General features: G+C 43.3%; 1 protein-coding gene across 2 annotated transcripts in view; it reads right to left on the bottom strand.

The window, feature by feature from the left end:
- zfpm2a (zinc finger protein, FOG family member 2a) overlaps positions 1-24,971 on the bottom strand; it is a 121,878-nt gene that overhangs the window by 74,196 nt on the left and 22,711 nt on the right. For both annotated transcript variants that reach the window (XM_084942744.1, XM_084942745.1), the window contains exons 2-3: positions 16,422-16,580; positions 9,167-9,268 (exon numbers count right to left, since the gene is read on the bottom strand). In XM_084942744.1, coding sequence (XP_084798870.1) covers positions 9,167-9,268; positions 16,422-16,580 — 261 coding nt within the window. The remainder of the gene's footprint in view (positions 1-9,166; positions 9,269-16,421; positions 16,581-24,971) is intronic.

Here is a 24,971-nt window from a genome sequence, read left to right as displayed (position 1 = left end):
ACCCGCGTCACCACCTCCACCACCACATCCTTCTCTTCCCACCTCCCCAAAGACCTGATCCGAGGCGTGCTTAACATGCGCATAGGAGCTGACAGCCGTACAGTCACGTGACGTAGCTCAGCCAATCCTGAATACATTTGAATTTTTAAGCCGCGCAGCGATGAAGCCACTTGAGCAAAAGAAAAGGTGAAGGGGCGACTGAAATAAACAAATCAGAGCGATACGCCCGGGTCGACGCGCCAGTGCAACATGCCCGTTTATCACGTGTCACATCTGGTCGACACTGAGAGGTTTGTTGTTTTGTTTTTTCCTCTTCGGTTTGGAAAAATATTTCTGAGGGGACATATTTAGACACATTTTGTGGACGTCTATTCCCCCACTGCTCCTCATGTCGGTGACAGGGGAGAGTAATCCTATACACAGGCTGCTATTGTGAAATGAGAAACTAGCCTCCTTCACTGCCAGAGACCAGATGCACCTCTCTCTCTCTCTCCTTCTCTCTCTCTCTCTCTGTCCTAATCTGTAAACGACTTAAAGGAGCCTTATCTCCGGGCTCTTCTGCTTCATTTCATGCTTGATTTACTTTAATTTGTCTGATAGGGCACAAGGATTTGGAAATGGCCCATCTTTCGGTGGAAAATGTTCTGATTTTTCTCCGGCATTGTTATGTGGAGGTTTTTGACTTTTCTCTCCCCCTCTCTCTCTCGCTCTCTCTTCCTCCTCCTCTTTCTCCATCTCTCTCCCTCTCTGTCTCCCTCCCTCTCTCTTTCTCTCTCCATCACCTCTCTTTTTTTTTTTCCTTTTGAGGGGTGGGGGGTGGGAGGGGGGGGGTGGATCTTGCTCCAGTGCAACAGTCTGTTTGAGTGCATTTAGATTCGAGCTAGCACAGCACAAACAACTTTTCCATGTGGTGCGATTTTGTGATGGGCGACGGCGACACAGGAGTCGTGTTTGCCTTTCAGATCCACATTGGGCGCAGAGCAGCCGAGTGCTTCAAACCACAAAGATCTTATGTTTAAGTTAAGAGGCGACTGGCCCTCCAGTTTAGCAAGTGGGTGAGCGGCTGGCACTGATAAAGTTGCTCCACAATGAGGGACAGGGACAAGCGACATGTCTACAGATGCTTCGACTTCTTTTTTTTTCTTCTTCTCCTGGCGGAACTCAAGCGCTTGCTTGACTGTCTGGCTGCTCCCATCACGAAGACATTCTCCCCACTTCTATTTAGTGACTGAATGACAGTGGAGGCAGTGAGCTATGATTAGAGAGGAGCCCATATCTTACTAGATCCTGAATAATCTCCATCCCCTCCCACCAATGAGCAAGGCACAGAGGCGGCGGAGAAAGCCAGAGGAAAAATGAGACAAGAAGAATGGACAGAGCTGTCCTATGCATGCCAAGATGTCACATAGTTCCCCTGGACTCCTCTATACGCCCAGTGTGGACACAGTATAAAAAGAAAAATCAAAATTCATTCACTTTGAGTCGCTTTAACTAATCTGAGCAGTGGCAGACATAATCAAAGAGAATTTTACATTGAAATCTGAACAGAAGAGAAAGAGACATTAACTGGAGACTTGCATTAAACAATTAAACTCATTCACAACTAGTGGTTAACTGATTGGCTTTAAAAAAAAAATCAATTTCCCAAACACAACGACATGAAACGTCACTAACTCCGCCTCCAACACATAAATAAATGGTTAACTACACACACAGAGGAAAAACAGAGAGGAAGAAACAGGGAAACAGGGGGGACCATTGAAATTCATCTCACAGCCTGAATTTACTTAACTGCGGGTCTGTGCGCGGTGATAAACGGAGTGATGATCCGGCAACACGTCTTTATCCATGCTTTTCTTTAATTAACGGCGGCTTGTTTGTTGAAAAGATGATTAATATGCCAATGAAAATTGCATAATTGAATACCACAACACTCGCACAATCAGGGAGGAACATGCCATTTTTTATTAACTTTTCAGTATCATTATTATTACTATTATTTGGTATTTTAATTCACTTGACAAGCGGCGCCCCTCCCCACCCCTCCCCACCACAACCACCACCTTTAAACAGACAAATAAAACAAAACAAAACCAAAAAAAACACCAAGGATGGTGGAATTGGCATGACCGGTGGGCCACACTGGGCCCAGCTGTTCATCACCAATAGGAGGTCTTCACAGTCGGTGGTACTGCTGTGATATCAACACCTATCAGTGTGAATGCTGCACATGAGTCCGTGTGTTAGAGCAGGGACAGTGAGAGTAGAGCGGGGTTGGGGGTAGCTGGGTTGGATGCAGCTTGCATGGCACTGACTGAACTCCTGTGGCCAAGCAGAAATCTGTGAGGACACCAAAAGTAAAAGTTTGCACACGCATATGAAATTGCACACTATCTGAAGCACCGGGGAACCAGATTTTTTTTCCTCTTCACAAAGCAAAATTCACGCATGAAGAAATAACTCCAAAGTCACTCGAATAAAAGTTAAAAAAAGAGGCCAAATGAAAATGACGAATTCCACAATTTGAACGAGTTTCACTTGAGCAACCCAGAGTTTACCCAGTGTTACATCCCCTGGCACAACTTGCACCAGCGTCTCCATACTAATGCTAAACACACACATCAAATATTCAGCCAATTACAATAAGAGCTCTTGCAAAAAAGAAAAAAGAAAAACCTGCAATGCTATGGTGCCCGGGAGGGTAAGCATTACAGAACAAACACACTTTCAGAGAGCTAAAGAAAGACACCAGGGGTGTCGAGTCCCCCCTGGGGTGGAGGGTAGAAACAGCAACACCAACCTGCCCTTTAGGACTGTCACATTTAGCGACGATTTATTTTATTTGGACTTTTTCACATGAAGTGGAATCAAAAAGCTGATTTGTGGACAAAACGCTTGGAAGTAAATGATCTTATTAAAGCCTTCTCCCACGTATCCACACAAAACTAGAACTGGATATAGTGACATCTCCCTCACATGATAAGAACAGTGATTGCATTTTTGTCCTATTTTAGATTATATAACTAACAGCCATGAAGTTCCTCCATAAAGCCTCTTAGTATAGCGGATCAGTGACTAAATTTGCATCGAGTCGATGCAGCACAGGAGTACAGTGATTTGTCTAATCTCTTGTTGCATATTTCATCGCTATAATCACACATTGTGCATTTGCGAGTGTGTACGTGGTGGTGATGGCGGTTGCGGTTGGGGGGGAAGTGGGCTGTTTTCTCCTTGCACAGGTGATGCATAGAGTACAAAGCCTTCATCGACAATCTCTTAAGAAATAAATGTATTTGTTAAAAAAAAAAAAAGAAGAAGAAGCGGACAAATGTTTACACACAGCACTTTGATTGCAATTTAATTTTACATCACTCAGGGCCCTGAACTCACAGAGAAGCTGATGATGGACTTTCATCATCAGTATCAGCAATCTCAGTGTCATTCATGTTTTGTGAGACTTGTCAGAAGACTTTGAATAAACCCCTGGAGGAGCGAGATAAAACCTTCCTTTTCTGCGGGAGAATTGCCATGATGCACGTCCAAATTTCTTGATTACAAGACGAAGCGGGGGGAGAGAGAGGAAAAAAAAGTAAAAAAAAATAAAAAATAAAAACCTTGAATGAAAGCCTGCGCTGAAAGTTTTCAGTTTGCTGATATAACAGTCAAGTGTGTCTATAAGTCTACTTAAAACGCTTAGGTATCAGTGGAGACAGCTGCGACACCCTCGTCTTATGATTCTGTCGAGACAGTACACTATCAAACCTTTCATACCGTTCCCAAGCTACATTTCCGGTGACAAAAGCTTTGCGAAAGCCTCCTGAAGGATTCATCTATATCCTAATATTTCCAATCCAATTTAACTGGAGCAGCCGGAGTGGTCTGAGCACTAGTTTACCAATCTTTGCTTTCCAAGACTCTGTGTGCTGAAGGCTTGAGGGGTTCAATCAATGGCGCTTTGATCTCGGCTGGAACCATAATTATTTAACATTGTTACAAGGATTTCTCTAATCCATCCTACCATTAAATCCCTTTTACACCCTCATCTTCTGCAGCCTAATCTGCATCTGGGTGCTCCGTTTGTCTCTCTCCCTCATTTCGGCTCGCCCCTCCCTCCTTGACGACACCCTGACTTTATAATGGACTTGAGTGTCGACTTAGAAAATGCCTTGTTTACTGAGAGCGACCTGATTGAACTGTGCTCAAACGGACTGTTGCTGTGTAAGAATTTAAAAGTTGTTTTTCTTAGTCGATCTGTACTTTTAAGTGCTACATAGTTTGGGTTTACTTTCAGTTCAGATGGGACTGAATGGTGAAAGGATTCTGCAGCTATAATGCCAAGATCTGGTCACCGAGCTCAGTAATCTCAAACATTTCACATTGTGGTCCACACCACATATGACCCACTTTGACCTTAAGTGGGCTCGGCAAGTAAAAAAATTCCCCTTTCTATTAGCGTAAAGACTTAATGCCTAAATTTGTCAATATAAGAAAAAGAAGAGTAATTACTACACTTTCCTCAGTTCAACATGTTTCTGTTTTTCAACGTGATAAAGAAATGCTGTTCTAGTAAATGAAGAACGACTCTTTGGGCTTAAACTGTAAGAAATAAACGTGCTTATATTCCAGACCATCCTGTAATTGGAGGAAAGTTTTTTTGTAAACCACAGAAAATGTCCCATATTTATTATTGATTTTATTGTGGACACGTTCTTAAAAAACAGATATTTCTGTAGTACTTTTCTGCCATTTAACTGATTATCTATTATTTTATTACTACAGTATGAATGGCTCTAGGTGAGATCTTTATCAGCATGACAAGTTGTAAAATTTATAAATATACTGGTAAAAGTCCAAAATTTATCCTTCCCTTTATCCAGAGCCAGAGTTTTTGCCAGGCTGATTGTGGCCCCTGGGCCTTATGTTGGACACCCCTGGTCTAGATATAACTGTCACCGCTTCACCTTCATTTTATCTTTTTTTTTGGTCAATTTTTCCACTAAGTTTCTTCAGATGAACCAAGGGAATGTCCAAGTTCATGTGACTGATGCCCAAAAGGTTTCATCCCATCTGTTTATTTTCATGATCACTTTGTCTCCCAACAAAAAAGGGCCCACTGTCCTTTTGCAAATATTTGCATGTCTGTGTTTCACCACGATATAAATAGCAGCACGGGCAATCGCAAACATTTGTTGAGGCACCTGCCACAGTATCGTGGCCATCTGGTCCTCCAATTCTCCTAGCATGACATATGTGCATTAAACCTGAAATGGTTATTGTTTTTTTTTTTTTCCTTTTTTTTCCTTTGGCGACTGGAAGAAGATGGATTGGCCACAGACCGTTCTAGGTTGGCTGGAGTCAAAAATGAGACTCGAGACTTTTTACATCTGAGTGAGGCTGCGTTTTCAGCATGTGCATGTTTGATGTCTTGAAAGGGGAAAAGAAGGGGGTGGATATAAATGGATATCTTTTTTCAGGGTGATGTGTGTGTGTGTGTGTGTGTGTGTGTGTGTGTGTGTGTGTGTGTGTGCGTGTCTGTGTCTGTGTCCCACTGTCAGGTAGATTCTCAGATGGCCACTCCTTCAGCTGACCCCTGCCTCGCCCTGGCTGATGCCCAGCTGGCATCAGCAGCTGAGCAAGCTGGGCCATGCCGGCCGTCAGGGACAAGCCAAGAGAAGAGATTTGTGGACAAGGTGATCACATTACTTCTGTTACCACTCTGTCACACTCATCTGCCCCTTCTGCATCTCCTTCTTTACAGCGTGGCTCATTTTAAGTGTGTTTTAGGGCTGGTGTCTTAGATGTTGATGTCACTGTATGCAAGTCACATCTACTTCAAATCCAGTTTAATCAGTTTGGGAAATTGGGTGTTGACATTAGCTGCAAACTGACAGCTACAGTAGATCAGCTTAATTCAATTCAAAACACTAGCATGTTTAATGCTGCTTCTAAAGTTCTCTGAGGCATTCCAGTGATATAATGTTGCACTCTGGGACAGTTTATGGGCCAATTTTTTTTTTTAGAAAAAGGTCAAAATCTAAGCAGCTGCTAAGTCTTTCTTAGCCTGTTAAAACTCCATGTCATAATTTTGCAGTGGAGATGATTTTTTTTAGACCTTGACAGCTTGTTGTGCAGTTTCACTAATTATTCCGAGTGGAAAGCAAGCTATGCATCATTTGGCACAATGCTAGAATTTGCAAAACTATGGCAAACAATAAAGTTATTTGGGGGGAAAAATGCACAAGTCTGAAACTCTTGCTAATTTTGTCGCTAATCAACGTGTTATAATCAGAGGGCATCCACCTGTAGATGCTAAAATCAATCACAATCAGTTCAAAAGATGGCATTCATCATGCTTCAATCTGCAAAAAGATTGTGATCAATGGAAATGCTTTCCACTGTATCACTACAGAAATAAAATACAATAAAACTTGTTAGCACACACATCACACTGCATGTGCACACTGTATTTATTTGCATTTGGGCAGCATAATAAGCTGTGAAGGCAAACCACATCCTATTAGCAGTGGACAATACAGTGCCGTATCTAAGTATGTGCTGCTTCTTCAGCTACATATTAGCTTTAATTCTTAAATTTAGTGGTCCACAGCGTAACCTAACAAATGCACACACAGACTACACACTTGAGCTGAAACTGCAGCGAACACAATTACAGCACTCTTAACGAACCCTGGATTTTCTTCACTTTCCAAAGCGGGGTGTGGTTTACATGAGAAGGCATTTAGATAAGGATGAGAACAAGTTCATTAGCAGAGTTAGCTAGCTAACACACACCATTCCCAATTAGCCTAGAGGAGAGCAAGCGGGAGAGAATCGAGAGAGACGGAGTCAGATTCCTATCACAGGCAGTCCATGAAAATGAATAGAATAGCATGACACGCTATCTGGCAAATCAGCGGCTGATTGCGAAACACCCGTGACGAGAAATGAACACGAGACAGAAGATCAGTGTGCAGATTTGCTTAAGGACATACTTGTAGAGATGAGGGGAGAGAAAGGGAACTCGCTGGGTGTTCCACATCAGAGAACCAGCACTCTGAACAACAGAGAAGAGCCAGCTATCAGATTAATAGTGAGTCATTCAGTACGCTTCTCTGCTGTTCCAGACAGAAAGACAATCAGAGAACAGGGGCCAATCGTGGACAGCACTTGACATGAGTTACTAAAGTGGAGATGAAATGCAGGGACAAAAAAAAAGAAAGAAAAAAGTTCAATTACAGGATGTAGATTGTAAAGGCTTTTGTTGTTACTCAGCAAAAGGGAAATGGTATGGAGGTGCTTCAATAGAATCACCAAAGCAGGTGGGCATGTTCCGAGTTAGCCCACCTCATTAAAAGGCTTCACTCTCTTTTTATGTAATGGCCATTACACGTCCTATTCAGATGCACACGCGCAGTGATTAAAAATTATCTGTTGGTGATCATAATCACAGCTGCTTAAACTTAAGCCAAAGAATAACAAAGAACTTTTGAATGCTCAACTATCTGAACATTTACAAAGAGATTAAAGGGGAGACAGTCTACAAACTAAATAAATTTGCTTTTAATCGCTTCCAACAGGAAGTCATGTCATTTCGAATGTCCCTATCTGATTGTCTGATTCCCCCTCTTTATTCAAATTATAACATGCCCATCTGACTTTTCCAGCACAATGGGAAAAATTAAAAAGGGAAATGACCTTTCATGGCAGCCATGATGAAAGAGTGAATGGCATTATTATGCGCCAAGATTAATTTCGGTCTACTCCGCGGTGCCCATTGAGAAAACACACGAGGGGGGCACGGGTGCCTTAGTCGCTCATTAATTGGTAGGTGTATCATAGAGATGTCAAAAACAAGATGATTATAAACCGATGACCCGGCTGCGAAGCGCACACAATACGCTACAATATAAAAGCTTGTTTGCTTAAAGTTGGGTGCAGCCAGGTGCTAAGTGTCATTTTTCCGGCAGCAATACAGCAGAGATTGGGCCACAAGTGTCCAAGTCCTCTGATAAGTTGGAACCACTCATGCTGCGGTTTAGCAAAACATGAAATGGGCATCATGTCTCACATCACTTCCCCTGCAGTTCAGCTGTCCTCGCTGTATGCAAAGAGAAAGTTTACTTCAAGTCCCCCTCCTCTCCCTCCCCGCTGCCTGTCCAGCAGTGTGTTTCTGAGCCTCTAATTCTCATTCTGATGGCTAAGTAGAAGGGGAAAGCATAATTACAGTCAGTCATACATCCAGTCATGCTACATCCATCCCTCCTTTTCAAAGCAGTATTTTTAAGCTCAGCATTTCTTGCCAAAAAAGGGGGCCTTTTTTTTTTTTCCTCTGCATGTGATGCCTTCTTTTTGTCATGGCCCCCATAGTTCTGAGCTGACCCCCTCAGCCCTGTCTCCTGACTGATCACAGTGATGGTTTATTACTGTCGTCCCGGCACTCTTATCTTTAGCCAGCAATGCTCATTTCCTTCCCCAGATTTAAATGCAAATGTGAAATTTAATGATAAATGCATTATCTGATAGGTGCGATAACACTGATTCACTGTCAGTATAAAATACACACCCCGGGGGGCTTCGAGCTAGCAAGCACAACTTGCCCAAATCCACTTTTCTCTCCCGCTCTCTCTTTCTTTTCTCCCCCCCCCCCCCAAACGCATGTACCTGCAATAAATTCTTGAGGTCATTTTATGCATTAAAAGGAATCACATTTTGTGTGTTCAGCAGTGCGGGCGCAGGCTATTGCTGAGCAGTAATTGCCGTGCAACTATCTTGTTCAATGTATTATCCATCATTTTGATGAAGTTACTTTTACTAAAAGGGCAAACAAGATAAAAAAATGTGTTGTAAACTCTTCAAAAGCTGCGTCTGCATTGCATTATTCAGTTCTTTAAAAAAAATGTCTTTAAGGAAGCAGTTGTCGACAATTTAATTTACTGTTAACCGAATGGTGGCTTCACGTACATTTCAAGCGAGCAGCAGACTTCTGACATGATTGTGTAGCTATATAGTTACTATACAAGGCAATCATTTTTAGAAACAATAATATTTTATCCCCTTTATCACCTTCCCTCGAACTACACCGCATGCCTTTCAGTTACTCAACAATAACTTTATCAAATGACCCCCGAAAGCCTGTCTTGTAAAGTAATACTCATGCTTTTCTTACTTGGACCATCCCATTCCTCTGGCCCCATGGCAGCGTGCCTGCTCTTCTCCCCCTGCCCATCCATCTCCGACTCTCCTGCCTCTCGATTGCCATCTTCCTCTCCTGTAAGTAAAAGAGTGAAAAAAGCACTTTAAGTCCCACAATGCACACAAGACCCAAAGTGAACAGCACTCTCTCCAAATTTAATGTTCGGACACGTAATTTAATGAATCGTTGCATTATGCAGACTTTGGGTTTTTAACATCTTCTCCCTGTACCAGTTAAGTGTATCACAATGTGACGTGTGTGTTTCCGTGTATGATTTTGTAAAAGTGCATTCACCACATGCAGCTGCACACTTTTATGTAAAAAGGAGTTCCCATGAGTACTTGCAGGAACAGGAGGAAGCCCAATGGAACAGGAAGGAAAGCAATGTGTGGGAGAGAGGTGGCTATTTATTACCGTTTGATCTATTGTGGAGGGAGCTAGAATGTGTGTTATAGGATGTAGGGGCTGATTTACAGTCCCAAGGCTCACGCAGACCATGCTAAGGGATATTTGGGTATCTCTCTCCAGGATGTAAGTGCTTAAAGACCTTGTTTTACAAAAAAAAGAAAAAAGACTGTAGACGCTCTCACTGTAGACGCACTTACTGTAAAACAAAATCTATTTTTGCATGTCTACGGTAAGCACAGTTTGTACTCAAAAGTTTATAGGCACATAAATCAGAGCTTAGTAGGTGCCCCAAGTGTGGTGCTCTAAATAAATCCAATGTGGCTGACACAGTGGTTGGTGTCTCTTCAGACTCGGGCAGGTAAGAGCAAACCTGCTTGGGGCTGATGGTTTGTGGAGGTACATTCCTCTCACTTTTGTCACCCCATCTTTTTCATTCCTTTGATGTTTTAAACCCAACAGTGAATGGCCAAGGACAGGCCTGGATTGCTCCAGTGGCTTACTACACGCCACCACAAGGGAAAAACAGGGGCGGGAGAGGGCATGTAGATTTAAATACAAATATATGACGACAGGACAACCTATACCTTATGCAGCAAACCTAAATATGAATATATTGTAACCACACCTGCCTCTGTTCTTCGCCCCCCACAGTTCCCAAAAAAACACATTTCTGAGTCTTAGTTATCAACCTTCAAGTGACAACTGCCACAGGACACACACTACGTCACTCCAGCGCCGGCCATCCTCAGTCGGGTTAATCTCCAGATCAAGCACATACTCTGTGCTTGTTTAGCTTTTTTTCCCTTTTTTTTGACGTGGCTCACTTCAAAGAGAGCGGCAAACATTGCCAAAAGGATGTCAGCTTTCTATCTCCCACTAAAATAGAAGATGTGTGCATGAAGAAAAAAAAGCGATACTGTAGGGAAGTCTGCAGAAATGTCCTACTTACAGTACATGAGGTCATTATGACCCACTTTTGCTTATGCAAGTGTCTGCTTGGGCTGGCAATTTCTTCCCCCTGCTCCTCCTCTCTCCCAGTATATTATCACGGAGCCCACTCAACTAAATTCCCCCACTATTTATTGTTGGGCCTGGAGAACCTCTTTAGCATACCAGGCTCGTATTATGACGAGGATAACAAAGGCGTATATCAACAGTTCCTTCCAATGGAGCGCAGTTTGAAAAAAAAAAAAAAAAAGCTGGTGAGATAACATTAAAGGCACTACCTTGATCTCAGGCGAACATGTTAAGCCCTGTAACGAAACGTATTGGAAGTGTTTAATTACAGCCCGGGAAATGAAGCTACAAGATGATTCCTTAATTAAGCAGTGATTAAGGATTTTCTGCCTTCTATCTAACACAGTTTGCAGTGCATTTTAAACACAATCGCCCAGGCAACCTCACAGGGAACAATGTCACAGGGCTTTGATGAAGTTTCCTGCACAAATGTCACTAGGAAGAAAAAAAAGGCGAGCAGAGGAAGCAGTGCTGGAGCAGCACTCCTTTGCTTACAGTACAGTCAGTGAGATAAAACCTGGAATACAGAGAAATGTCGAGATCCCCCCCTGCCCCGGATTTTAAAACAACATGGAAATGGATTGATTGAGGTGCTCCATTTCATTCACCAAGGTCCAATCTGAGTAATCGAGCCTCTGCTTTGTTTCATCATTTGAATTGAAACCCCTCTGCAGTCTTATCAAAGGGGACAGATTGTCAATGATCATCCTCTACATTATCGCCTAGATCATAATTTACATCTGGCTTAGGTTCCTTTCCCCGCACGCTCAGATGGATATACTTGAGGCTGAGTGAGAGAAAGCTGAGGAGAACAGAAGGGACGGGGAGGGCTGGGGAGGCGAGGCGGCCTGCTGGGTTCTGGGTTGGCGGGCATGCGAGAGGAGCCAGTGAGCTGTTAAAATCAGCTCTATCGCTGCTCTATCAAAGGACAGCTCTCTAGCCAAATCGCAGTCACACGCAGCGTGCCACACATTCAGGTCAATAAGCTTATAGGCGATTTACACAAACAATTCCTCGAGCAAGGTAGCAACAAAGTCATATTGGCTTTTTCCCTCCCTTTTAGCATTGTCTCTGCCGAGGAAGCCCTTGAAAATGTCAATCTCTCGCATGCGACTTTAAGGAGCTCAGGGCACTCTAATCCTGACCACTGAGTCCTGAGACAGGTTGCAATTTCTGCAAGATGGTGTATAAGTATTTTTAAGTATTCCTATGGGATTGCAGAGTTCTATAGGTTACCAAATCCCGGGCTCGATGACTTTAACCCAGTGTCGCATTTCTAAACCCATCACATGCTTCCTGGTGTTGGAGCTTGGCGATGATTTTCAAAATGTAATATCAGGAGGGGTATGCCTGCCCCCCCCCCCCAGCATCGGTGGCGCTAGCCCGTTGATATTGCATATTTGGCTGCTGATGCAGATTGCGTCACATATACAGATAAAGTCAATTCAAGGAAGCAACCTTTTTCACCAAAGTCAAGCATAGCTGTAAGACTTCTCTGCTATCTGAAAAATAGGTCTGAATTGCATGCAATTTGTGGCAGGCAGAGCACTCCAATGGAGGTAGGCTATTAGTGAAATGCCTTGCCACTGTCTCTTTAAATGCCAATAAATTCCCATCATTACAGAATCTGGCAGTTTTCCTCCCTGTCTGCAGCCTGGGTCTTTATCTCGCTCTGCCTCAGTCTCTGAGCATGTAGATCTGGCCCAGTTAGATTGTCATACTTAACAAACATTAATGATTAATTTCCTCCACTGAGTCAAATGGGGCTAAAGGGATGACTCGATTCATCTTATCGCACCACAAATTAGCATTTCCCCATATTCTCCAGCATCAACTGTGCATTAAAATTCCACATTTACCATTCTGGGCACTGGCAGCTGTGGTGAAAGAGCCAAGGAGATCTTCCTCCCGTGTTGCTGGAGATTCAGATTACTTCTGTGTCGCACAAAGAATAATTAATTGTGCCACTTTCTCCTTGTTACTGTACATCTGTGGCTGCCGCAAGTCAAATTACTCACCGAGAGGTTATTTGAAAGTTCAAGGTGTATTTTTTTTTTTTTAATTATTTACCGTGTTAAGTCCTTTGCTTTCACTTTTCACTTCAACTGTGATAGAATATTTCTGCCCACATCGTTTCTGTAATTCGAGGAGAACGGCACAAAAGAGTGCAAATTTTCACGTTTAACTTGATGTATCTTGACACCCGCAACAACCTCAGAAACGAACTGAAAAAAACAACAACCCTCGTGTAATGTAACTTCACGAAAAGCTGTTTTACGTCGAGGAAATGAGACACGTGAAATGACATGTAAATTTACTGTCAGTGCTAAGTAAGGAAGTCATTTGTCATCAGACAAACACTTGGAACGCTCAGAGGGAACAGCTTGTGGCAACACCCTGTGCTGAACTTCACAGATAGCCAACAATAAAAGAGGGGGTGAAACAGCAAGGTGAAATTTCACAATTTCAGTAAAAAAAGATGCCACTCAGCGTATATAAAAAAAGGTATCTTTCTCACAATTATGGAGCCAGGTGTGTCAATAGAGTATAAATCTTTTCTGTGGGAGCGAGCGTGTTCATCTGTGGGGTTCTTCACAAGCACAGCTCCATAAATGTGAAATTGACCGAGCAGGAGAGGTTGTTTGAGGTAAAAATTCTTGTTTAATAGCAAGGGAAAGCCAAGGTTATTTCTTTAGATGTGTGCCTTTCCCCCTTCCTCATAGAAGTCTTGAAAGGGAGGCAGACCCCCTCTAAAATGCCATGTATATTAAAAACAGTGTTCAGTCTCTCTGGGGTGCTACTATTCCACCAAGCTTGTTCATTTTCAGAGACATTATTCTGAGCTGAACTGACAGGGGGCTGCTCATACCTGTAACCGTATATCCACACGATTCAGGGCTGCCCATTACTGACGATCATGACGCATTATGCAAGGGATTAAATTGTGTAGCTGGTCAAAATAGGTCTAACTTGAGTACTTCATGTGCCTCTGGATAGTCCCATCAGTGATAAAGCACTGTATTTTAATTCTTGATCACTGAATTGTGTATCCAAAATAAAACATTAACTTGCAGAGTTTTGAATGAAGCTGTCTAATAGAGGCATTGGATTGGAGTAATTACCTGGGATGATGTGAAACACATGTTCTTGATATACAAATTTACCTTTATTTTAATAGATTTTTGCATTTGAAGTCTGTTTGAACTTTTTTCGTCTCCAAAAACAAAAGAATAAAACCACTCCTTCCTTTGTTAAACTGGACATGTGCGACCACTGGTGAGGCCTAACAAAAGGACAATGCTGTGTTTAAATGGGTCATAAGTCAGAGGGCTTAGGAAGCACTGATGCAGGACTAATCATTTCTACTGTTTGTCTGAAGAAGAAGAAAAAAGATGATCCTAAAAGCATTTTTGTCATTTCTGTTGCCAATGTCAAGCTAACAGGCCCTTGTGTGTGTGTGTGTGTGTGTGTGTGTGTGTGTGTGTGTGTGTGTGTGTGTGTGTGTGTGAGAGAGAGAGAGAGAGAGATGCCAACAGCACCTTACAAGCTAAATCAATGAAAGGGCCAAAACCCAGTGAGAGCCACAGCACTATTAACTAAACAGGTCAGGGAGTCAACCGTCACCTAATTTTGAGGTTCCTGAGCCTCAGACCAAGATGGGACGTCAAGGTGCTCCACGCACTTATCTGGGGAGTCCCTTTTCTGCAAGGGTAAGGCAAATGGCTGAGTCTTTGGTGGCATTCAACTTCTTGACCTTTGCGCCTTTAAGCGGCTTTGCTACTTCACCGCACTCTGATCAAAGTTAATAAGTGCTTCATATGTTAATGAAAATTGGTACTCCTCTTTGTGTTCCTACAGCTTTTTAATACCTATTATAGACTGAAACTTTTAATGGAGGTTTTAGGTCCCCCTGACAAGCCCATTTCAGAGAGTGACTACACAGATACAAGGCTAAGCTAAGACCAGAGAGTCACTGCTCAGTGGAGGAACCTTACACGGGAGACCTTATTCTCCGGGAAGCAGCAGAAGATAAAGGCCATGGGATGAGTGGCTGCTTTAAAACCCACGTTCAAGTCCGCACAGGGCTAATTACAGCACGCCATCACATTTGAGAGGGTTTAGTTAATCAAGGGGGGGCTCTCTTTTGCCTCCTATAGTCGAGGAATAACACACTTAAACCATTTAATGCCGCCAGGATTGCGTCCCGTTTAATTCAAGGCAGTTTCACATAAGTGGGGTAAATTTAAGCCACTCCGACATTAGTTTTAAACAGATCTAATTGAGGAAGGGATCATGGGAAAGTGGCTACACCTGATGATTGCACACAACTTGGCACTAGGAGAAAAGAAATTTGGATAGTACATCATTTGGGTCTTAGGAGGCAATGGGAGACTTAGCTACTGTAAGCTGAGATAGCAAAGTAATACAAAAAAAATCGGACTAGTAAGGCTCGTGCATGACAAGGAACAGATTAGAAGTGCTCAGGGAAAGTACTATTTGACATTATGGATTGGTATTTCGTGTTGTCTTTATTCATAAACAGGGAAAGGAGATTTGAGACCCGGCTCCTTAAACAAAGGGAATACCAAATGGCACTGACAAGGTTCTTTGAAAATTTTCAGAAGTTGTACTACTTTTTTTTTTCTTGTTGTAACCACCAATACGCGCCATCTATTTCATAGCTGCTGGGTTATTAGAAGTATATGCCTCGTACTTTGAAGTTTGAGTGGGGACACATTACGGAGGAGACAAAGGGTGAAGCGGCCGAGGCGTCTCTGGTAATTGCAATTTCTGAACAATTGCGCCGTTCAACTTTTCCCGGAGAACAAAAGGAAAACATTATTGATACGATTACCGGGGCATAGCCTACCTGAAACATGAAAGATTTATTTTTTTTCCTTCAATAATGTAATCCCACGAGGCACATCAGTTTAGAAGTGTGGAGAAATAATTCTAAACAAATTTCCCTTTGAAAGGAGGGCGAGGAGGCAGACATTCAAAGCATCGGTTCTTCATTAAAAAGTCAAATTTGTGGCATCCGAGCGTCAGTAAGAGCGGGGACACCTGGGGTAGCGAACGCCACGCAACCGGAGGCTAGGAAGAGGCGGCGGCGGTGGGGTTGGGGGTGGAGGTTCTGGGCTGGGTTGCGGTGGTTGGGGGGAGGCGGGACAGGTCTGTCATCTTCACACTGTAACCTGAAGCAGGCCACAAATTAGCTCCTGTGATGGCACGGTGTGACCGAAATGAAACAAACACACAAAGAAGCAGTCTAATTGAATTGGAGTTCAAAGAGGACTCGGGCGCATTTGGCGACGCTGAGGCGCTTTATAGTGCTGGACCTCCGAGCAGTAGCAGGTGCTGCTGAGTGTTCACAGAGCTTTAGCGCCGGCTCAAAGGGAAGCGCTACGCTCTCCAGTGCATTGGTGCACCGTAGCACACCTTCACAGCACTATCACAGAGGGAGAGCCAGTGTTGCTGGTGCCATCTCCATCTCAGATCAAACCACTGCTCTTGGGTGGATTGCTGGGGATCAAATATCAAAAATGGATAGTCTCAACTCCAGGCAGTGATGCGGGAGAAATTCTCAGACGGACACAAGTTCTGCCAGGTTTGATTTGAACATGTTGAGGAATTTTATTAGACACAATTGGCAGGAGTTTAACTTACTTTTTGATGCTCAGCACTGGGGCGGGCACAGCATATTGTCCCCTATTAGGCGTTTAAAAAAAGAAAAGATGGCTGAACGCTGCATGAGGAAGCCCGCCTGTGAAGTTTCGGTTTTGGCCGAGTGCGGGACGCTCACCTTTGTTGCAGAAGTACTCCATGTCTTCGCAGCTTATGTTCTCAGTCTCAAACTCGCCGGTGAAGTTCTCCTCCACCGAAAACTCATCTTTGGCCAGGAGCTCATTCTCCTCGGAGACGCACTCCTCCTCCTCTTCCTCCAGGCCATCCTCCAGAGGACCTGAGGGAACAGGCACACATATGTACACAGAGACACACACACACAGACACACAAGGGAGATGTTCAGCAATTTCATCACACCCTTCAGGCTTTCAAGAATCAAAATCTTGTCGCTCCTTGTTTCCGGTGTTGCAATAATACAAATTCAAAGCACTGCGCAACATTGCGTGGTCTAAGCGCCGTATGCATACACGTTCAGAGATTCGTACAGGCTAAAGATAAAGCCACCCCAATAAACACTATTATTTTACCACCGTGCTTCACATCAGTGTTTCCATTATTCCTATTGAAAAAAATCCCTTTGAGACTTTTTTTTCCAGGAAAAACAAGCTGACATGCAGCCAAGGTGAGCGCTGATGTTAATCCCGCTACCTGCAAAACAAAACCGCACACAGATGGAGAGAGGGAAGGAGAGAAGGGGGGCAAGAAAAAAAAAGTTCCTTTCCAGACTTTTCACACAGGCATCAGCATGGGAGGAGGAAAGAAAATACTTTTATTAATTTGTTAGCCTTATCACAGGGTACAATGTTGATTTTCCATTTACATTCCATGCCTCCGGGTAATACACCAGTGCAATCTTAAAGGAGACACTTTTCCATGTGATTAATTTTTTTCCCCCCTCTGTGCAATATTATTTCTTTAAATCTAAATGATTTCAGAGGTTTTTTTTTGCTTGTAGCTGTACATCTCTTTTGGTATTTGCATATTACCATTTTGCTTCAATCAAGGGTGTTGATGGAATTACTGTACTGCCACCTGAATTGTATTAGTTCTGAAAACATCTCACCCGGCATTTGAATGTTATTAAGATAATGCGCATCGTGCACACCTCTCCTTTTTCTGCCAAAACATGCCCGCAAAGTCCCCGCATGACATACCAAAAGCAAAAAAGACTGGGGGAGCCCTTCTGGTTTAAGTTTAGTTTAATATTTGAGATGATGCACTCTGAGAAAAACCTGCATAAGCCCCATGAAAAAAAAGCAAAAAACACTCCTTGCTCCTTCTCGAGTCGTGTTTAAAGTGAACAATCATGTCAAAAGTGCTGCTGTCACTGCCAGTTAGATGAGGATGCTGTCTCTGTTTCTGCCTCTCGTGCATCCACCTAGAGCTCAAACAGAGCGCACTTACATCCTCTCCACACCTTTCAGTCTGTTTGTTCTATTGTAGCGGGGGCGAGCCCCCTCAGCTTTAATAAAGCAATAATTTCACTTCAGAAAGTGGGGCTGGTGTGCCTCTCCTGTTTCTCTTTCTTCTTGCGACGAGTCTCATAAAAGACCCCCCTGATGTCCACAAACTGCTTGCTCTTTTCATTAGTCTTATAAATTACTCCTTTGTAGAAGCCAACATCTGCAGGAGCCCCGGACATGAAAAGAATTAGCACGCGGATCTCTAATAGACACTGCAGAGGCAGAGTGCCGCTTTTAAATTAGGATACAGTTTTATGATCTTATCTGATGCCTTCTGCTGATTCGCTGAGGAGTGAAGTGAGGCGTGAAGTGACTCGATGAGTCTACCATCACTTAAGATGATACTGAGAGATAAATATCGCCGTATCAAGGGGAGATTGTATGACTGGCGGTAAAAGCTCCTGCCAAGGCAATTGAAGACAGTGTGAAAGAAAGCGGGGAAATACATTTCTATACACACAGTGTGTACACATTCCATTACACAGCTGAATAAGAACTGTGTGTACAACTAAACGATTCTTCCTCTGTTGCTGGCAAATACAGCCGCGCCATTGCACCGCGGAAAATAGACCTACAGTGTTGTGTGATAATAAGGGTAAAGGGAGATTAAAGATAAACTTCATGGTCAATAAAACACAAAGATTAGGTAGATAAGATGAGATAGAATTGAGGTTTAATAGACTCAGAATAAGGGCATCTCACTTCCCCACTCCAACAGATAGTAACTAAATGGAGCATTTTCAAACTGATAGAGATACTGGAGGCCTTGCTGAATATGGAAAAGGGAAATATTACACCCAGCCTGAGACATTAAAGGGGGTCCGATGGCTACTTCTTTTGGGACCGCGCAGATTGACCAAAGTTTGCTCGCATTCTCACGTGTTTAGTTTATTATACAGTATTCATTGCATGGAGAGACCTGAAATTATTTCAGAGACAGCAATGATAAGAATAATGACTTTCTAAACGACCAGCAGCACACTCCTAACTCATTTTCTGATAGTGGCGTTCCTGCTATATTTAGTTGTGTACTGTTTAAAATCCTGTCACATTCGCTGTGTGACCCACGCTTGTTGGTGCATTTCTATAGGCTCTGCTGACGAACTGGGCCAGAGGAATGTCGGCTGCTTCGCCCTCTTATCGAGCCTCCTCTGGAGTTCAGATGGCCAATGACACCGCGGAGAAAGTGTCTGCGCTTCACTTTGCCGCAGAAAACAACACAGCCGGCTTTAAGTGGTGCGCTCATTACGGCTGATCTAAGCCTGCTAGAGATGCATGTTAACTTTATAGTAACAAGCGATCTTTACCCAATGACAAAATCATCTACCGGTTGACGTAATTAGCGAGGCAGCTTCATTTTAAAGAGTGATCAATCAGAAAATATCACCCCGTTTTCTTCCTTTCTCTGTTTTATATCATTTTAAGTTGCACATTTAAGACAAAACATGTCATTTAAAGATATGAAGTCACAGGTTTGTTCCTCTGTAAATATTTAACACTTGGCGATGGGTTACAGGAAGGCTTCCTAACAGGTTGAGAACCACTCGACTCAACAGTTAATTAGTTTATCATTAAAAATGATCGTTAAAATAATTAGCAGCTGAAGCCCTGCGCTAATTATCTGTAACCTGAAGTGTGGCAGCCTTTCAGAGCACACTTTCAAGTTTGCAGACAAAAGGCTTGGATCGTGAGATAATCGGAGCACAAACGCTGCTATCTGCTCACTTTTAACAGGATCTTTCAGGAGGCTGCACTCTGTCTCAACTTCCTCTCAATCAGGGTCAGTGTCCAGGTATCCCTGCACCCTCCACATCCGCCCTGACACATGCGCACCCTCCAGCCTCGACTGTATCATCCGCATTCATCAAGACTCTTCTTCTGCCGAGAGAGACCGAAAGAAATCTCAGCTCTGTTCAAACAGTCATGCAGCAGGAGCAGCCAATGCTAATAGAGACATTGGTAGCTGAATGCAAGCTTGATCACAGTGGCTCTTTTGTTCATGGCGTGGCCTCTGTCTGATAGGGATCGGCCATGCGGAGTGGAGCTCCGAAGAGGGATATGGTAATGCCCCCACTGAGTCTATAAAATGGGGTGATACTCTGAGACCATATGATGGACAGAGGATTAATGAGTCACAGAGGAAGAGGGGAACAGAGGAGTACGGACTGAGGTGGTGGAATGAGCATATCTTTCAGGAAAATATACTCTGTACTCAAGTCTGTGCCTCAGTGGACTAAAACAGAAAATAGGAAAGAAAAAACACACACACATGTGCCAACCTTGTTCCAAAGCTCACACTTAAAAAAAAACGGAAGACGAAGAAAAAGAGGAGCTCTGAAGAAATATGTGTGTATGTGCAAAACTGTATGAGTGACTGCTAATTTCATGGCATGCTTTTTCAAGCATCCGCAATGTGGGGAGCTTGTGGCCGGGCTGTGATAGCGATACCTCACATTATCAGCAGGCTCCACAGTGTGATGTGTGGATCACAAACCCAGCCTCCTCTATAGCTCCCTAATTAGAGGTGAGGTAATTGAATCTGACAGAACAAAGCGGCAGATCTCTATAAGCATGGAAATCATTTTTGCTCCCACCTATACAGTTTTTCATCCAAACGGTCCATTGAAAATGTGTCCAAGCTGGCCTGGGGATAAAACGTAGCACCTGAGACTAAACATGAATGCATAATGCAGCCCTAAAATCCAACAGGGCCACACAGCTCAACCTCTGCCAGCTCTGCTCCTCCTCGTGACTGGCCCTTTGTGCCAAAACTGATACTGGGCCTTCCTCACTTCCGGGTGAACACGCACACACACATGCAAACTTTTGCGTGGGAGGAAATACAGGAATACACTTTGCCAAGCAGGTTTAGATTCCTGTGATCCTAACCCTCCACAGCTGGAGAAAAAGGAAACGACAACCGTGTGCGAAAACATAAAAACACGACTGTGTCTCATCTTGGAGGATAGGTTGGGAAGGTTGAGAGAGAGAAACGAGAAAGAGAAGGAGGAGGAGGTAGTGGAGAGAGGCAAAGGGAGACTGGGGGCCATCCTCTCTCCTCAGCTCTAATGACCTTTGGGAAGCAGAGGGCTCCCTCAGCCTTGGAGGAGACTTAGTGTATATGTTACAGGGCTCAAGCCACTAATTTAATCCTTGATCACTGTAATGAAATAGATACCATTTACGCAGCTCTTAATAGCTTCATATGCTACAGGAACCCTCAAAGGAATTTTTCATTTCAAGCATCTTTTTTTTTTGTACTGCATAAATGTTACAAAAAAAAAAGCGCTTCCTTTTTTTTCTCCAAGTTGTACACTCTGTGATCAAACTAAATGTGGAGCTAATGCTGTAACACAAGTCAAAAAGTAAATTAGCATTTGCATATTGTCTGTGAATGGCTGCTTGTGTGTAAATGCGTGTGTGTGTGTGTGTGCTGGGAGGAGCGTGGAACAGCTTCAGTGGAGACTGATGTGTTCTCAGAGCCGCAGTCTGTGACCAAGAATAAGCAATGCTATTGTTTAACTTGATTTTCCGGTCGCTAAGCAGTGTAATTCTCGTGATTAGAAATGGCTGCCTTCCTAAATTCGGGCACTTACAATCAACAGTCAACAAACTGCTCGAAAACGCAGCACCAAAAAACAACAACGACAACAAAAAAAAGGATATTGTGTGGTGAAAAGGGGAGGGAGGGAGGCTGGGTTTGTTCTGAAGTGGAGGTGGAGGGGGGTGAATGTATTCACGTCCTCGTATGACACACACACAGAGGAAGAGCACACACACTCGTCTGCGAGGCTGCAGCAAAAGATGACAAGGCATCTAAATGTGATCTGATGACATCATGTGTTTAGATGGCCCGCCGAGTTTACATTACTGTACATTTAAGCTTCGTGCAGAAACACTAAGGCACAGCCGCTGGCTAGGAAAGTATCACCGTCCACAGATTTCTCTTGACATCCTGTGAAATCCACATATAAAAAATCTAATATAATAATAACAATAAAAAAGAAGGGATGTGTGTGTATTTTTTTTCTCAAATACTGTTAACATAATTCCAGTCGAGTATCTTATTCCAATCAGACACAGCTTTGGATCCACGGCATGTTTGCGGAGTTTCTAAGTTCTGTGTTGTTGCGCCCAGTGTTTCTGTCTGGACCGTTGAAGAGGAATAACACGCTCTTACTTCTTTATCCAATGAATTGGAATTGGAATGGCATGAAAACATGCTGGCATTTGACTATGCCATTAAAATGCTGGAGGCACCTCTGAGCGTGCCCGAGGGCTTCAGCAGATGCCAGCCAGTTTCTCTGTGGAGTTAGCTGGGTCCTGCTACACTCTACTGACTTTACTTGCCTCTCTAGAGCTTACAGAGGGACGCGCACATGTCCAAGTGGACACTGGTACAACGGTTGGTCCATAAAAGTCACTGAGCTTGTCTTCCAAGTAATATGGGCTTAGTTAATGCCTCTTTTTGCAGGGTAACATTTGGTTTGTAGGTGCAACGAAGGGATTAAAATGCTGTTAAAGTGGCCAGTGTGCTGGATTTAAGTCCTTCCTCTTACACACTTGCTTCCCTCTCTGGCTGAGTGATTTATTAGTGTCATTCTGTTACTTATAAGGAAATAAAAGTTAACCATGTGCCTGTACACTGCATGTGACAGCTGAAACAAAGCAGGTAAAATATGTGTGGTCTTAATTACTGGTTTATAAGCGAGCTTTTCACTAGAATGTTCACTTTTAATGAAGCCATTGAGTGAGGCTCCTCCAGGGAGCTATCATGGTTAAGTGGGGGCATCCATCTTCAGCCATTGGCTCGTCTGCAGATGAGTGGAGGCTCTGTCTACAGCACGCTCACCTCATATTGGCTCACTTTATCTCCACTAAGTAAAGTCTGTTGGAAGGTGCTAACAGTGGCGAGAAAAAGACTTTTGTCGAGCAGCTCTGATGAGACTCGGGGAGTTTTCATTCTGCAGAGGCACCGGGCACTTGACTGTCTGTTAAGTGCTTAATAAGATGCCTTCGTTTGACGTGGAAAGCATCTTATTCATCACATTCAGTGGCCTGCAAGCCCGTTGGGGCTAAAATAGTGTAGCGATATTTTAAAATGCTAAAACTGCCTCCGTAACAATTAGCTTTCAGTCGAGCATCGTTTCAAAGAATTTAATGGGGCGCCTTCAGAAAAAGAAAAATGATTACCGTATCAAAAAAGTGTAGATAAAACAATATTTTCTCATCAAGGAATTTCTATGAAATGGATATATCTAAGATGTCAATTTCATTCCAGTGCTATGAAGCATGGGGGGGGGGGGGTTCTTTTGCAATAAATTCTTCATTAATTCAATTCTAATTTGCCTCTGGTTCCTATTTCTACTATTGATAGTTCCACTTCTTAATACCTCGGATAAGGGGGGTAGAAAATCATTCCAATAACTCAGTGGAGGCTGTGAGCAGCAGATAGGATCTAAATATTACCAATGCCAAAAGAAGTGTGAAGTCTGATGAACATTTCAAAAGAACAATTCTTTATGGATCAGCTAAATCTTTTCCACTTTTTAATTAAAAGTAAAGAAAATAGAAGTTAATTATCCTGTAAAGATTAGCTGGTGGGCATCTTTCTGTAAATTAGTTCTAATTAAAAGGAAATTGTCAAATGACATTCAAAGCACTGTCCTTTAAAACACAGACCGAGATGGGCTTTTTCTCCCCCTCCTCCTCCTCCTCCTCCCCTTCCTCCCCCACGCTGCCTCCCTCCTAATTCTTGATCTGGCCATGTGAAGCTTCTTGCTGGAAGATTAGGATTCTGCCAGTGCTTCAGACAGCACACACACACACACACACAAAGGCACACACATACTTTGTGCTCCCTGGATAGCAGGCCTCTAGCACACTGTGAAATACTACTGCATCAATGAGGAGCTAGGTTGCTGGAGATAAATACTCCTCATTGATAAATGATTGCACTGATTAGCTTGCTTGGAATCAGGCGTAAACTCTTACACTGTATCGGGCTGATATTGGGTTCTAGTAAATTATCAGGCGCTAGCCACCGTCCAGCACAGTGTAAAAATGGCCAATTTACAGATTTATAGCGATGCAAAAGTTTCCCATATTACCATCAGAGGGATCGACACATGAACAGCCTCATATATCCAATAGAAGACCAGAAAATTGTGAGAAAAAAGCCTCGACAAAAAGTTTCCCATGTACAAAGTGCAATCCAAAACATTTTTACTTACTATAATATAAAGTCTCCAAATCTTCCAACTGTAAAAATATTGAATGTTCTCATTTTTCAAAACAGTTACATTCCTTCTCTGATCTAGATCACTAGCATCACTATCAGAGCCCCATCTTCCATGTTTCTTCTCTGCCACCGACATAAAAGTGCGCAAACATGTGCACAGAAACGGCACTTAACCAAACCTCCGCTATCATCGCTTCACAAATAAATGATAAATCAATCTCCTGGGGTACAAATGTGTGTATGTGCGCGTGTACTGTAGCTTTCATCTGATTTCATGTGGATTTCATCATTCATTGTCTGGGCTCGGCTGTTGCTCCTCATGCGCTCGCTGCATTGTATCAAACCGGGGGGGATTCCAGCATACAGTCCGACAGCAAAGAGGGAGGAAAACAGCGCTGAAGCCCCTCCATCTGCTCCGGCTAATGATGATGCTCTCCTTGGCCTGGAGCAGAACTGTGTGAGGGAGATTTACACCCATAATACCCCCGAGGGCTCTGGAGCCGCCACCGCACTCCAAAACACCGTCACTCCATCACTTTCTATATGATAGCTGGCAGAGCAGGTAACAATGGACCAGCAACAATGTCTTTTTGTATTACTGACAAGTGCCTTATTTGGTTGACATAACCTGCCTCTGTGTCTGCGAAGTGGCACTGAGCACACAGGAAAATGGATGACAGCTACACCATTGAGACATTGTGCACTTGCAACAATCACACCACACTATGTTTCTTACAAAAAAAGAAGAACGTAGCAGCGTGTGTGATATGAGGCAGGCAAGACCAGCGCTGACTGAGGGAGCGGTGGCTGTCTTTACGAAACTCTAATTGGAGAGATGGCAGTAAGGGAAATCAGGCATCACAGTGAGGTAAACTGAACAGAGCTGCCTTTTTCCATTTACTCTATTATAAAGGTTTATAAGTTGTAATTGCCCTTCAATTTGGGAGCTTCAGACCCACTATA

The sequence above is a fragment of the Perissodus microlepis genome, chromosome 11, assembly GCF_051167445.1.
Source record: "Perissodus microlepis isolate ML-2025 ecotype Zambia chromosome 11, ASM5116744v1, whole genome shotgun sequence".
Lineage (NCBI taxonomy): Eukaryota > Metazoa > Chordata > Actinopteri > Cichliformes > Cichlidae > Perissodus > Perissodus microlepis.
Note: the sequence above shows the minus strand (reverse complement) of the source record. Positions and strands in the feature narration are given on the sequence as shown.